The 16,234-nt window shown below is 48.9% G+C and overlaps 1 protein-coding gene across 2 annotated transcripts in view; it reads left to right on the top strand.

Annotated features, from left to right (window-relative positions):
* STYXL1 (serine/threonine/tyrosine interacting like 1) overlaps window positions 1–16,234 on the top strand; it is a 74,199-nt gene that overhangs the window by 20,420 nt on the left and 37,545 nt on the right. For both annotated transcript variants that reach the window (XM_030185791.1, XM_030185790.1), the window contains exon 3: window positions 6,619–6,680. In XM_030185791.1, the coding sequence (XP_030041651.1) occupies window positions 6,619–6,680 (62 nt within the window). The remainder of the gene's footprint in view (window positions 1–6,618; window positions 6,681–16,234) is intronic.

The raw sequence follows: 16,234 nt of genomic DNA, 5'->3' as shown, positions 1-16,234 counted from the left end.
TTGTCACGCTTTCACAGCAGGAACTAGGTTTGTGAGCCCTTGGGCCACTGCCGAGGAGCGGCAGCGGCAGGCGAAACCACCCCACACCAGAGACAAGGCAGAACTCTGACAAACAGTTAGACTTCACCTGCTCTTGACCACCGTTCCTCAGGAGTTGAGCCCCTGGGTGCAAGTGGCCGGCAGGACTTACCGGACAGGGCAGGACCTGGATCCCCCCTACGTCAGAGGGGAAAGGAACATACAGGGACAGCAGGGCAAGGAATGGATAAGCTAAGGGACAGGACTGAAAGCTGCAAGCAGCCACTAAAACAGGGAACAAATACAGACAGAGAAAAGACAGGACTGGAAGCTGCAGAGCAGCCACTAAAGACACAGACAAGGACTAGACACAAAACTATAACCCAGAGACAAGACTAGAAAACAGGCAACAACCTAATCTAAACTACACACAGACTAACTAAAAACAGACAAGAATCCCAGGCAAGAACCCAAACGAAGCAGAAGTGCAACAAGCACCAACGTACCAGGGTCTAAGGCAATGCAAAGGCAAGGCAGAAAGGTTTCAAACTAGCTAATAAGCCTAGCTGCAGCAATCACCAGGAAACTACGGGTGCTGTGTAGGTTCAAACAGAGCAAGTCTGGCAGCCTGGAAGATCCAGACCGGACTTGGCTGAAATCTGGAACGGGTGACAATAACCAGACAGTCCATTGCAGCCACCAGGTCTGGCCACCAGGTGGTGAGAGGAAGGAGAGCACGAAACATGGGCACAACCGTGACACGTGTCTCAAGATTTAGGGTGGAGTCATGATCCATTTTACTATCTGAAATTGCAGATTCGCTACCTGATCTTCTCTGCAATCTTTCTCCAAGCACTATAGATTGGACCATTATGGCAGAGAAGATGCTGGTTTTGGCACCGGTTTCTTGGCAGCTTGTTTCCCTGTATTCCACCCAGTTTAAGGATTGCTTTGCTATATCCCATGTGTTCTGGACTAGTCTGGTGGATGGAAAGGAAGGAAAATTTTGGTATTACGTGCTAACTTTCTTTTCTTGAGTCCGACCAGACCAGAGCCCCACCCTGATATTGGTTTGCTAGTCTTTCAGTTTGTGTACCTCTTTGCCTAGGTGAAGATATTTGTTCATATTACAGGATCTCTCAGGAAGAAATGGTTCTAATTCAGTGCTTTGGATTCTTTCTTTCCATTAAACTAATTTAGGAGGGGGTTTGTTTTAAAAATAGCGAGCTGCTACTGCACAGGGCCTCTTTTTATAAGGCAGTGCTCAGAGCTTGTAGGTCTGTCTCTATCTGCTGGAGGGGTATAACCTACGTGGCCACGTTTCGCCCTCAGGCTGCGTCAGGGGTACAAACTATCAAAAGTGTATGTAATATCCTAGTCCTGAACTGATTAGGACCCCTAACTCCCAGGCACTATAGGAAAATAGTTACGACCTGACTGATGATGCAAGGTTCTTCACCCTCACAGACACCAGAAGTAGAGGCAGTCAGGGAGCTGAAGAGTTGTGTCTTCTGGGAGACTGGCAGGTGGTAGGCTGTCAGTCTCTCTCTCTCAGCAGGGCTGAGATGTTTTTATGATTTTTATTTTTTTTTAATGACCTATAGATGTCTTCATGATGCAGCCAGCCTACTGACAGCAGCTGTCACAATAACTGCTTCAGATAACTTCAGAGGCTTCTTATACCTTTTTCTTGGGTAAAGTCATAGGTGCCCCGTATAAGAGGCTTTGGGAGGCTAAGCCTCGCCAGCCAGCTGTCCTCCCGCGCGAGTCTTGCACTGTCCCAACTGCCCGCCCTCTTCTCTACCCCAAGATCCCTTTCCTTTTTTTTCCTTTTAAATTTTACCTCCAAGTCCGGCAGCGCAGCAACAGCGTCAGTGAAAGCGGTCCCAGTGAAAGCGCTTCCCTTCGCTCAGTGTCCCGCCTTCTTCTGACATCATGACGTCAGAAGAAGGCGGGACACTGAGCGAAGAAGAGAGCTTTCACTGACGCTGCGCTGCCAGACTCGGAGGTAAAATTTAAAAGAAAAAAAAAGGGAGAGGGATCTTGGGGGGGAGAAGAGGGTGGGCAGTTGGGGCAGGAGAGAGAGGGAGATGGATGGGATGGTAGGGCTCAGGGAGAGAGGGGAATTGCTGGATATGGGTGAATGGAGGGGGGCAGGGGAGAGAGGAACATGGATGGGATGGGAGGGCAGGGCTCAAGGAGAGGAATTGCTGGATATGGGTGAATGGAGGGGGGCAGGGGAGAGAGGAGCATGGATGGGAGAGCAGGGCTCAGGGAGAGAGGGGAATTGCTGGATATGGGTGAGTGGAGGGGGACGGAGGAGAGAGGAGCATGGATGAACATGGATGGGAGAGAAGGGCTCTAGGAGAGAGGGGAATTGCTGGATATGGGTGAATGGAGGGGGGCAGGGGAGAGAGGAGCATGGTTGGGAGGGCAGGGCTCAGGGAGAGAGGGGAATTGCTGGATATGGGTGAATGGAGGGGGGCAGGGGAGAGAGGAGCATGGATGGGAGGGCAGGGCCCAGGGAGAGAGGGGAATTGCTGGATATGGATGAATGGAGGGGGCAGGGGAGAGAGGAGCATGGATGGGAGGGATGGGCCCCGGGAGAGAGGAGAAATTGCTGGACGGGGAGGGGAGGGAAGAGAGAGGAAGGAGATGAGATGAGGGAAAAGGAAGAGAGGAGAAAAATTGCACATGGATGGAGAAAATAGGCAGAAACTGGATCCACTGGACAGTCAAGTCTGCAGAGGACCCAGCTTTTACTTACGGATGTAGAACAAGAAATGAAGAAGAAAGGCGGAAAGTAAAGAAATAAATGGAAAGGAAGCCCTGGAAACGGAGTTAAGAGGACAGATAGCAGCAGAATCGGATACTGGGCCAGCATGATCAGAAAAAGAGTCACCAGACAACAAAGGTAGAAAAGATCATTTTATTTTCATTATAGTGTTTGGAATATGTCCACTTTGAGAATAAGGTGCTCAACATTAAAAGTTTATATTTATTTACTTATTTATGGCATTTTATCCCACATTAAACATGAATTAGGGTGTTTTTTGGCTGTACATGAGAATTGTGATATTATGATCCCTTGTTTCATATTGTTGACGGTTTGCATTTTCCGTATGGGTGGTATATTGGTGTATTAGGTTCTGCCCAGTGTAATATTTATGGTACAGTAAGGTTCTGAGTGTGTTTTTGCACAAAGTTGTGCATAGTGTTTTGCAGTTGAGCGATTGTGGTTAGTATATGCTTTGAGCAACCACTTTATTCTTTGACATATGATACATATCTAATACCTAAATTTAATAAAAGGTATTAATTGTGACTTTTATTTTTATTTTTTTTCTGTGTGTTATCAGACAATTATGGATTTAAGCACCACCCCTGGCCCCACCCCTAACCCCGCCCCCTTTAGCCTCCCCAAACAGTTGGGCCACCGACCGCCTATGGGTAAAGTGAGCTTCACAGTCTAGGTTTGGGACTTTCCAATGTTGTGTTTTGAAGAACCAAAACACTGGGCTACAGGTGTCGGGAGCAGAGTTGTTCTGACCATGAAGTCTCAGTTTCTGTAAATCAGGTGGTTGCTGAAGTTGTTTTTGCTCAGCTACAGTCTTGCCCATATTTAGCAATGACCTTCTCGCTGCCCGCAGGTCTGAGGCCTATTCATGCAACAGGCCCTAGCAAGAGCTGAAGTTGATCTGAGTCTGTATCTTTTAAAGTCAGGTTCATAGTGCTGAGTCGTGCCTCCTATAGGGGCCTTTTGCTCCCACATCACTAGTCAGTCTAGTAAGTTTATTTATTTATTTGTGACATTTATATCCCACATTATCCCAAACAAGTTTGAGTTCAGTGTGGTTTACAACAAACAGTGTAGGCTTAATAAGAAAGTAATTTGTTGTAAGAATCCAGTTTTACAATACAGTATCATATGTATTGGGTAGCTAAGGATGTTTAACATTTAGAAAATCTATTATGAATGAGAAATTGTACATGAAGCAAAGAAAAGATTAATAGTAAATAGAGTAATGACCAATTCAGGTAATAATTAGTTGTTTGTGATAGGGTTGTTCTTTGTGAGGGTTTCTTTAAATAGGAACAATTTGAGGATTTTGCGGAATCTAGTATATTCCTGTATATTTCTTATTTTGGGTGGTAAGGAGTTCCATCATTTGGTTCCTAGGTAAGTGAAGTCTGCAGAGTGGACAGTTTTGAGGATCATTTTTTTTGCAATTTCGGAGGTATAGTCTGAAATAGTTTCTTGCCTCATATTTAGCGTTTCTTTGAGGTAAGTTTATTAATGGTACCATATAGTCTGGAGCTGTGCTATTTAGGATTTGAAAGATAAAGGCACATAATTTGAAGGTGATTCTCACTTTGATGGGAAGCCAATGTAATTTTATTGATAAAGGGGAGGCACTTAGCAGCTGGTCTTGAGAACCAGGGAAGCATGGGTTCAAATTTTGCTTCTCCCACTGACTCTTCTTGTGATCTTGGCAAGTCACTTCACCCTCCGTTGCCACTTAGATTGTTAAACTCTTTTTGTACCTGAACTGCTAACTTGCCTTGAACTTGAATTTGGATTATTTCCAAAGCCAGACTCTTTACCAAAGTATGTATGTCCCATTCCATCTGTCTCACCTCTAACCTGCCCTCTTCTCACATAGCTACTTCTGCGTGGAAGATATTGAAAGGGTTAGCGTAGCTTTGCATGTTGATGGGCCAACAAATGCTGCTACCGGTGGTACTGTTGCAATCTCCACTGATGGTCTGTAGGGTGAGGGTGCTGCTTGAGATTAACATGATAGTTTTTAGCTGGCATATAGTGTTGGGTGTTCAAAGACATGAACAGGAGTTCAGGCACATAAAGAAGATGGGAGAGAAGCTGATATTTTCCACTTGGCCAAGTAGGCTCATGCCTAATGGCTCCTCAGTCTGAGACCTTGAAACATTTTCCTGTAAGTCCTACTTGGGCCGAGCAACAGCATCTTTGTCAGGTTTTCTCCATATAAAGGAGCAGAAACACTGAAGAGCTTCTGGAATTGTCCTCCAAAGAACCGTGGAAATTGGAGTGTTTTCCGACCCGCATCACACAGAATGAGGGGTCACTTCTGCATCCCAACCTCCAGTTTCTGGCTTTCACGGCCTGAATGTTGAGAGCCTAGAATTTGCTTCCTTGGATCTTTCGGAGGGTGTCTCCAGAGTCTTGCTGGTTTCCAGGAAAGATTCCACAAGAGGTGTTGGTCTTTCAAATGGAGGAGGTGTGCCGTCTGGATTAGGAACTGGTTGTCGGACAGAAACCAGAGGGTGGTGGTTAATGGAATTCACTCGGAGGAGGGGAAGGTGAGTAGTGGAGTGCCTCAGGGATCGGTGCTGGGGCCGATTCTGTTCAGTATATTTGTGAGTGACATTGCCGAAGGGTTAGAAGGTAAAGTTTGCCTTTTTGCGGACGATACTAAGATTTGCAACAGAGTGGACACCGGGGAGGGAGTGGAAAACATGAAAAAGGATCTGCGGAAACTAGAAGAATGGTCTAAGGTTTGGCAATTAAAATTCAATGCGAAGAAATGCAAAGTGATGCACTTAGGGAGTAGAAATCCACGGGAAAAGTATGTGTTAGGCGGGGAGAGTCTGATAGTTACGGACGGGGAGAAGGATCTCGGGGTGATAGTATCTGAGGATCTGAAGGCGACGAAACAGTGTGACAAGGCGGAGGCCGTAGTCAGAAGGTTGCTAGGCTGTATAGAGAGAGGTGTGACCAGCAGAAGAAAAGAGGTGTTGATGCCCCTGTATAAGGCGTTGGTGAGGCCCCACCTGGAGTATTGTGTTCAGTTCTGGAGGCCGTACCTTGCTAAGGATGTAAAAAAAATGGAAGTGGTGCAAAGAAAAGCTACGAGAATGGTATGGGATTTGCGTTACAAGACGTATGAGGAGAGACTTGCGGACCTGAACATGTATACCCTGGAGGAAAGGAGAAACAGGGGTGATATGATACAGACGTTCAAATATTTGACAGGTATTAATCCGCAAATGAACCTTTTCCAGAGATGGGAGGGCGGTAGAACGAGAGGACATGATATGAGAGTGAAGGGGGGCAGACTCAAGAAAAATGTCAGGAAGTATTTTTTTCATGGAGAGAGTGGTAGATACTTGGAATGCCCTCCCGCAGGAGGTGGTGGAGATGAAAACGGTAGCAGAATTCAAGCATGCGTGGGATAAACATAAAGGAATCCTGTGCAGAAAGAATGGATCCTCAGAAGCTTAGCCGAGATTGGGAGGCGGGGCTGGTGTTTGGGTGGTGGGGCTAGTTCTGGGCAAGACTTCTAAGGTCTGTGTCCTGAAAATGGCAGATACAAATCAAGGTAAGGTATACAGAAGAAGTAGCACATATGAGTTTATCTTGTTGGGCAGACTAGATGGACCGTGCAGGTCTTTTTCTGCCGTCTACTATGTTACTATGAGCTGCCTGCAGTCCATAACTGTGTCGTTATGAAGGTGAATCATAGAGGATGCTGCTTTCTCGAGTGGTAGGATTCTTCACTTTATGCCACAGTGGTGTCTTAATCTTTCTTAGATAATGTTGTGAATTTTGTTCCCTTTTAGATGCTCGTACAAAGTCTGAGTATAATGAAAGTCATATAATAACAGCCAAAAGAGTCCTCCAGGTAAGCAAAGTGATAGGATGATTGTGTATCATTATGTGATTTCTAATTATTAATCATTTTCCCTTGTCACACCTTTTATTTAAACCTTATCCTTTACTGCTTTAGAATTGCAACACTTTAGAAGCATGCACACAGCTACCTCTGTATGCTTTCTGAAAGGGTAAGGGGCAATGTTATTCCTATTTATGCACAGCTGGGTAAGGCTAGAGCTGCCAAGGGTATCGGATCGCTGAGAGGGAAGTTATAGCCACACCCCTAGCTCCACTTCACACCCCCTTGCTCCACCCTGTCACCCCTCCAATACCTGTCCACTTTACCTCTTGACTCCTCCCCAACGAACCTTAGCCAGCACCAACAATCGGCTTCACTCTTGGACAGTAGGAGAATTTTGTTACCGGGGGGGGGGGGGGGGGGGGGCAGAGGCAGTTCCCACTTCACAGCCAGACTCTGAGCAGCAGGTGAGAGCACTCACCTTGCACAGACAAGACCCTCTTTCTCTCCCCACCACTAAAGTGTTCACTGCATGATGCAGCACGCTGACGTCAACACGCATGCACGTCTTCGTTGCTGGCACTGGTGTGTTATTGGGCCTGTGGGGGGAATGTTGCTTGGCCACTGGAGCCACTCAGCAGGATACTCTCCAATTTTGGAGGGAGGGTGGGAGATGACCTGCTGAAAGCGGGAGACTTATCAGGTCTGTAAGCCAAAGCACAGAGTGCAGACTGCAAAGTGGCTCTCCTAAATTCCAACAGAATCATTGAGATTCCCAGAAATTCTTCCGATTCCTTGATCAAACCTCTAATAGTACCCAGTTCCCTAAGAATTTTTCTCCTATGGATAGAAAGCATGCCCTGAATAAAGCCAAAATTTGTATCAGACTTTTTCTTCACCTTGTCAACTTTCAGAACTTCACAACTTCTCTGTCTCTTACCGCCTTGTAGGTGTGCCTAATACAGTATGATCTGCTCCAGCCTCATCCCCCATGGAAATATTTGTCCAGACAGAGATTAGATTGGTCACAGGCAGATTAAAAGGCCCATTTTACGTCGACCCATAAGACTGGTATAGAAGTCATAGAAAGCAGGGTAGTGAAGGCACACAGTAGACCACATAGGAGAAACAGCAGAAGTGCAAGAAAAATAGGGGGTAAGGGATGTCCACAAGAGGAAGATAGAGATGAGCTGTCTTGCCAGGTACTTGTGGAATGGCCACTGTTGGAAACAGGATATTGGGCTTGGTGGATTTTCAGTCTGTCCCCATATGGCAATGCTTATGGCCTTAACAAATTCTGCAGGACTGACTGTCCAAATCAGCTATCGTGTCTGTATGCTGCTCAAGGCAGTAATGAGATGTGAATGTGTGGACTGAAGACCACATCACAGCCTTGCAATCTCCTCAATGGAGGCTAAAGTGGGCTACAGGCATGCCCTCTAGGTCAGCCCAGCCTGGGCATAAGTAAAGGTGATGCAGTCTGCTAACCAGTTGGATAAAATGGGTTTACCAATTGGCCACCCCCATTCTGTTTGGGTCAAAATAAATAAGTCAGAGTGGACTGTCTATGGGCTTTAGTCCGCTCCAGGATGGGCATGAGGCTTTGGAAAGAATGTTGGCAGGATGATTGGTTAAGATGGAGCTCCGACACCACTTTAGGAAGGAACCTAGGGTGAATATATAAAGGACTACTCTGTTATGATGAAAAGTGTATAAGGCAGATCTGCTAATAAGACCTACAGCTCACTAACCCTGCAAGTTAAAGTGACAACCACCAAAAACAAAACTTTACAGGTCAAATACAGGGTTGCCAGGTGGAAAATTTTTTTCCCACCCAATCCAGCCTAAAAACAGCCCAAAACCCGCCCAAATTCAAACCCCGCCCCTGACACCCCCACCCCCGCGTCATTACCCCCGCCCCCGCCGTCATCGGCCCCGCCTTCCCCGTCACCGGCCTCGCCTCCCCCGTCATCGGCCCCGCCTCCCCGTCACTAACCCCGCCCAGAACGTCACTAATCCTGCCCAAAACGTCACTAACCCCGCCCCCGCGGCCGAAAAAACCGCCCGAAAACCGCGGGAAAAAAAAAAAAAAAGAAGCCCAAAAAACCGCGACCCGCCGCGGGCAAAAATTTCCTGCGGCGGGTCGCGGAAAACCGCCCAATTGGGCGGTAAAACCGCCCACCTGGCAACACTGGTCAAATACTTCAGGAGTAGTGTATCTCACTGGCATTCATCAAAACTAATTTGCATATTTTGACAGGTGGCCATGCCCACTTGTGGTCCCAACAACCAATCAGGACATGTCCAGGCTCTGTCCATTTCCGGCCTAAGCCATGCCTACTCCCACCTACACCCTGCCCCATTGATGACATCACCAGATGTAATGTCATAGCCCTACCCCTTTTGCTTAACCTGTCCCTAACCAACCTTATTTGCATAGCCCCATCCCATACCCTGCTCCTTTTGGTGATATTGCAGGAAGTGATGCCATAGCCACACCCCCTTTTCCAACATACTGGCCATCTCTTCCTGTTTCTACTGCTGGTTGCCATCTTGGATGGGCTCACATAAAGAGTAGTTACTCACCTGTAACAGGTGTTCTCCGAAGACAGCAGGCAATATATTCTCACTGATGGGTGACGTCACGTCGGCCCGGAGGACTTTCCAGCAAAGTCCATGACAAAGTCTAAAATGTCCCCTGTCGCGCGGGCGGATGCAGTGCGCATGCGCGCGTCCACTTTCCCGCCCGCCGCGCGGGCACATTCCTCAGTTAATTACAAGAATTAGAGGAATACAACTCCAAAGGGGAGGTGGGAGGGTTGTGAGAATATATTGCCTGCTGTCTTCGGAGAACACCTGTTACAGGTGAGTAACTACTCTTTCTCCAAAGACAAGCAGGCCAATATTCTCACTGATGGGGTATCCCTAGCCCCCAGGCTCACTCAACACAACAAAGAATGGTCAATTGGGTCCCGCAACGGCGAGGACAAAAAACAAAATTGACCTGAAACCAAATTCAACTAACTGAGAGTGCAGCCTGGAACAGAATAAACATGGGCCTAGGGGGGTGGAGTTGGATTCTAAACCCCAAACAGACTCTGCAGCACCGACTGCCCAAACCGACTGTCGCGTCGGCTATGCTGCTGAAGGCAGTAATGTGATGTGAATGTGTGGATCGAAGCCCACGTCGCAGCTTTGCAAATCTCTTCTATGGTGGCTGACTTTAGATGAGCCACCGACGCAGCCATGGCTCTAACATTATGAGCCGTGACATGACCGTCCAAAGTCAGCCCGGCTTGGGCATAAGAGAAGGAAATGCAATCTGCTAGCCAATTAGAGATGGTGCGTTTTCCAACAGCAACTCCCCTCTTGTTGGGATTAAAAGAAACAAACAGATGGGCGGACTTTCTGAAGGGGCGCGTCCGCTCCACGTAACAGGCCAGTGCTCTTTTACAGTCCAAAGTGTGCAACTTGCTTTCGCCCGGGCTCAAGTGAGGAGGGGGAAAGAATGTTGGCAAGACAATTGACTGGTTCAGATGGAACTCCGACACCACCTTCGGTAGAAACTTTGGGTGGGTGCGGAGGACTACTCTGTCATGATGAAAGACAAGGAATGGTGCATGAACTACCAGGGCTTGAAGCTCACTGACCCTACGAGCTGAAGTAACAGCCACCAAGAAAATGACCTTCAAGGTCAAGTACTTCAGATGGCAGGAATCCAGTGGCTCGAAAGGAGTTGTCATCAGCTGGGTGAGAACGACATTGAGATCCCATGGCACTGGAGGAGGTTTGATAGGGGGCTTTGACAAAAACAAACCTCTCATGAAACGCATGACTAAAGGCTGTCCAGAAATCGGCAAGCCATCAACATGTGAATGATAAGCACTGATAGCGCTAAGGTGAACCTTGACCGAGTTAGTCTTAAGACCAGACTCGGATAAATGCAGAAGGTACTCAAGCAAGGTCTGTGCAGGACAAGAGAAAGGATCTAGACCGTTACTGTCACACCAGACGGCAAACCTCCTCCATTTAAAAGAGTAACACTTATGTGTGGAATCTTTCCTGGAAGCAAACAGAACTCTGGAGACACCCTCAGAGAGACCAAAGGAGGCAACCTCTATGCTCGCAACATCCAGGCCGTGAGAGCTAGAGACCGGAGGTTGGGATGTAGAAGCGCCCCCTCGTTCTGAGTAATGAGGGTCGGAAAACAATCCAATCTCCATGGCTCTTCTGACGAAAGTTCCAGAAGAAGGGGAAACCATATCTGGCGGGGCCAAAAAGGCGCTATCAGAATCATGGTTCCCTGGTCCTGCTTGAGTTTCAGGAGAGTCTTCCCCACTAAAGGGATGGGAGGATAAGCGTACAGGAGTCCTGTCCCCCAAAAAAGGAGGAAGGCATCCGACGCTAGCCTGCCGTGGGCCTGGAGTCTGGAACAGAATTGAGGAACCTTGTGAGTGTCCTGGGAAGCAAAAAGATCTATCGATGGAGTTCCCCAAACTCGAAAGATCTTTTTGGCAATAGTCATGTTCAAGGACCACTCGTGAGGCCGCATAACTCTGCTCAGCCTGTCGGCCAGACCATTGTTTACACCGGCTAGATAAGTGGCTTGGAGAAACATTCCGTTTTGATAGGCCCATAGCCACATCTGCACGGCCTCCTGGCACAGAGGACGGGATCCGGTACCCCCTTGCTTGTTGGTGTAATACATCGCCACTTGATTGTCTGTCTGAATGAGAACAATTTTGTTGGCTAGCCGATCTCTGAATGCCTTCAGAGCGTTCCAGATCGCTCGCAATTCCAGGAGGTTGATCTGGAGATGCTTCTCCTGAAGAGACCAAGCTCCTTGAGTGTGAAGCCCATCTACATGCGCTCCCCACCCGAGGAGGGATGCATCCGTCGTCAGCACTTTTTGAGGCTGAGGAATTTGGAATGGGCGTCCCAAGACCAGATTGGATCGAATGGTCCACCAACTGAGGGAATTTCGAAAATTGGTGGACAGCCGGACAACATCCTCTAGATTCCCTGTGGCTTGAAACCACTGAGAAGCTAGGGTCCATTGAGCCGATCTCATGTGTAGACGTGCCATGGGTGTCACATGAACTGTGGAGGCCATGTGGCCAAGCAATCTCAACATCTGCCGAGCTGTGACCTGCTGAGATGCTTGCACTTTGGAAACCAGAGACAGAAGTCTGTCTGCCCTGGGTCCTGGGAGATAAGCACAAGCTGTCTGTGTGCACAACAGAGCTCCTATGAATTCCAATTTTTGCACAGGGACGAGATGGGACTTGGGGTAATTGATGACAAAGCCCAGCATCTCTAGCACCTGAATAGTCATCCGCATAGACTGCAAAGTTTCTTGCGGGGAGGTGTTCTTCACCAGCCAATCGTCCAGATAAGGGAACACATGCACTCCCAGTCTGCGTAGCGACGCTGCCACAACTGCCAGGCACTTTGTAAAAACCCTGGGTGCAGACGCCAAGCCAAAAGGCAAAACACAGTACTGAAAGTGCTGTGTTCCCAGCCGAAACCGAAGATACTTCCTGTGGGCTGGAAGTATCGGTATGTGAGTGTAAGCATCCTTCAAGTCCAGAGAGCATAGCCAATCGTTTTTCTGAATCATGGGAAGAAGAGTGCCCAGGGAAAGCATCCTGAACTTTTCTTTGACCAGATATTTGTTCAGGGCCCTTAGGTCTAGGATGGGACGCATCCCCCCTGTTTTCTTTTCCACAAGGAAATACCTGGAATAGAATCCCAGCCCTTCCTGCCCTGGTGGTACGGGCTCGACCGCATTGGCGCTGAGAAGGGCGGAGAGTTCCTCTGCAAGTATCTGCTTGTGGTAGGAGCTGAAAGACTGAGCTCCTGGTGGGCAATTTGGAGGTTCCTCAAATTGAGGGTGTACCCGCACTGGACTATTTGAAGAACCCACTGGTCGGAGGTTACGAGAGGCCACCTTTGGTGAAAAAATTTTAACCTCCCCCCGACCGGCAGATCGTTCGACACAGGTACTTTGACTTCGGCTATGCTCTGCTGGAGCCAGTCAAAAACCCGTCCCTGGTTTTTGCTGGGGAGCTGCAGGGGGCTGCTTCGGTGCCCGCTGCTGACGAGAGCGAGCGGGCTGGGGTCAAGCCTGAACCGGCTGACGGGAATAAGGAGTGTACCTACGATTTCTAGAAGCGTAGGGAGCACTTCTCTTTCCCTTAAAAAACTTCCTAGCAGTGGAAGTGGTTGCAGAAGGCGCCCGGCGGGAGAGAGAATCCATAGCGTTGTCACGCTGGTAGAGATGATCAATCATCTCTTCAACCTTCTCTCCAAAAAGGTGATCCCCCCGGCATGGGATATCTGCTATTTTCCGCTGAGTTCTTTCCTCCAGGTTAGAGGCACGCAGCCATGAGAGCCTGCGCATCGCTATACCTTGAGCGGAAAAGCGAGATGCCACATCGCAAGTGTCAAAAATGCCCCTGGACAGGAACTTGCGACACGCCTTCTGCTGCCTGATCACTTGGCGAAAGGGTTCAGCTTTCTCCTCAGGCAGTGTATCTACTAAACTCTCAAGTTGCCTCACAGAGTTCCGTAAATGCACACTCGTGAAGAGTTGGTAAGACTGGATTTTGGAAGCGAGCAGACCAGCCTGATACTCCTTCCTCCCAAAAGAGTCCAGAGTTGCATATTCTCGCCCCGGGGGCGCCGAGGAGAAATTTCTGGAACTCTTGGCTCTTCTGAGGGCAGAATCCACCACCGCTGAATCATGAGGCAATTGGGTCTGCATGAGACTGGGTTCCCCGTGGATCCTATATTGGGACTCAGCTTTTTTAGGGACGGTTGGACTTGAAAAAGGCTTCTCCCAGTTCCTCAGCATAAGTTCCTTAAGAGTCTCATGAAAAGGAACTGTGGCAGAAGATGAAGGTGGAGATGGATAGTCCAGAACCTCAAGCATTTTGGCTCTGGGCTCGTCCACAATTTCCACGGGGAAGGGGATGGCCTCAGACATCTCCCGAACAAAAGATGAAAAAGACAAGCTCTCGGGAGGAGACAGCTGCCTTTGTGGCGAGGGAGTGGAGTCAGATGGAATGCCTTGAGAATCCTCGCCAGAGAACTCCCCATGCATTCCTTCATCATCCTCGGATGAAGTACCATCAGATGGGGCTAAAAGCTCAGACAGAGCCGCCCGAATCTGAGCCCGTCTCGACGAAGAGGCTTGATGGCCTCTATGATGGTGCCGAGAAGTTGATGGTCCCGGAGGCTCCGGGGAAGCTTCCTGCTCCGATGCCTCGGGAGAGTCAACTTGGGAAGTCAAAGGCACCGGCACCGGAGACGGCACCGGTGAGACAGACCTCACCACAGGCTGAAGGCCTGATGCAGGAACATCCGGCATCGGCAATGTCGACACCTTCGACGCCGTCGGCACCGGTGCCTCTGAAAGCATCGACACCGGCCCCGTCGACGCCGTCGACGCCGTCGGCACCGACAACCTCGATGCCGACTGCCATTGCTGCATCATGTTCATGAAAAATGGGAACATGGCCTGCATACTCTCATCCAGAGCTGGAGTCGGAAAAGGCTGTGGGGTCGGTTGAGGTGTCGGAGGCAAAGTCTGCTGAGGTTGGGGAGTGGGGACTCGGCTGCCAGCGACCCCACGCGTCGGAACCTCAGTAATAGAGGGAGAGCGATCCTCTCGGCACCGACGCTTCTCGGGTATCGAGTGCATCGATGACCCGGAGCTCCCGGTGCCGTGTCTTGAAGGAGATCGACGACGATGCTTCTTGGCCTTCGCCCGACGCATGTCATCGAGACTCCTCGGCACCGGAGAGGAGGACGTGGAATCCACACGTCTCCTCGGGGCCGGGTCCGACGCAGGACGGTCCCGGGGGGCCTGCAAAGCAGGAGGCGCCGAGGCGGGTGGAGACCCACTCGATGCATCACTGCTCCCAGTGTGCATGGGTCTAATGGCAGCCTGTCCCCTGTCTCCCGGTGCGACGCCTCCTTCGACGTCGACCTCGACGACGCCGGCCCCGAAGACATCATCCTCGACGGCACCGACTTCACCGGCACCGACTTGCCCGGCGCCGGTTTGGAGGGCGCCGACTTAGACGACGTCGACGGCGCCGACGCCGAAGCACCGGGCCCAAAAATCTTTTCTCTCTGGGCGTCTCGAGAGAGGAGTGTCCGCTTCTTCATGGCGAGACACAATTTACAACTCTCCGAGCGATGATCCGGCCCAAGGCACTGAATACACCACGAGTGTGTATCAGTGCCAGAGATGGCCCGATGGCAGCGGGCACAAGGCTTGAAGCCGCTGGGCGTCTTCGTTGACATCTCGGGAAAAATTGTCCCTGCCAAATCAAAAGACGCGATTGTGTCTAGAAAAAGATGACACAGAAAAAACAAAAGAAAAAGACGGGAAAAAATACCCGACCGAGCGATTTAAATAAAATCGCAGACTAAAATAAAGGAAACTTAATAAACAAAAACAATCTAAGATAACAAAAAAAGGATACTTCGCTTTTTTCTTCTTTCTTCACCTCCGGGCACAGGAGGAACACGAAGACGAGAACGTCGAGCTCCGTGTCACCTCAGACGCGGAGAAGAAAAAACTGAGGAATGTGCCCGCGCGGCGGGCGGGAAAGTGGACGCGCGCATGCGCACTGCATCCACCCGCGCGACGGGGGACATTTTAGACTTTGTCATGGACTTTGCTGGAAAGTCCTCCGGGCCGACGTGACGTCACCCATCAGTGAGAATATTGGCCTGCTTGTCTTTGGAGAACAAGAAGTGACATAACCTCCCCCCTCAACCACCCCCTACAGCCGTGGAGGAGTGTGCTCATGCGTAGCTTAACTTTTTTTTCTCACAGTAAAGAAAATAGTTTGTTTTCTTTTTCTTATAATTTTTTCCTTCAATAGGATACTTTTTAAAGCTGGATGCTAAGCTGTTTTGAGATTAACATACACAAGAAACTGTAGGGGGTTTGGCTCATTAGGCTTTCAGATCCATTCACACAAGCAGAAGCCTGTGGACCCTGCCTGCAAGAGCTGGTTTTCTCTGCAGTCACTTCGAAAGGAAATTAAAAACAAAACAAAACTGTGTTGAATATGTAAAGCAAACCTACAACATAGACTTATGCGTTTACTTTTATGTGCATACAGGGGGTACAATTTTCTAAAAATATTTTGGTGGGCATAGCACTATTATACATATTGAAATTGGTTTTTAAAATTACATCCGTGCATTTTACTTGCTATCTGTTAGATCTAATTGATATTTTGGACAAGTGTACCTGTTAAAAAAAAAAGGATAAAAGGATCAAAGTGGTGTACAAATAAAAGAATAAAACCCACCTCCTTCCCGCAAGTAACCTCCCCTCTCAAAAAAAACCCACAATAAAAATCCCATCCTCTTCCCATCTCTTCTAGCCAGTAAAATAAATTACCGTATTTTTCAGACTATAAGACGCACTTTTTCCCCCAAAATTTGGGAGGAAAATGGGGGGGTGCGTCTTATAGTCCGAAGGTAGAGATTTGGCAGGCCGCCCGCCCTCCCTCCGAGTTCGGGATCGCCCTCCCTTC

This window comes from Microcaecilia unicolor, chromosome 13, assembly GCF_901765095.1.
Source record: "Microcaecilia unicolor chromosome 13, aMicUni1.1, whole genome shotgun sequence".
Lineage (NCBI taxonomy): Eukaryota > Metazoa > Chordata > Amphibia > Gymnophiona > Siphonopidae > Microcaecilia > Microcaecilia unicolor.
Note: the sequence above shows the minus strand (reverse complement) of the source record. Positions and strands in the feature narration are given on the sequence as shown.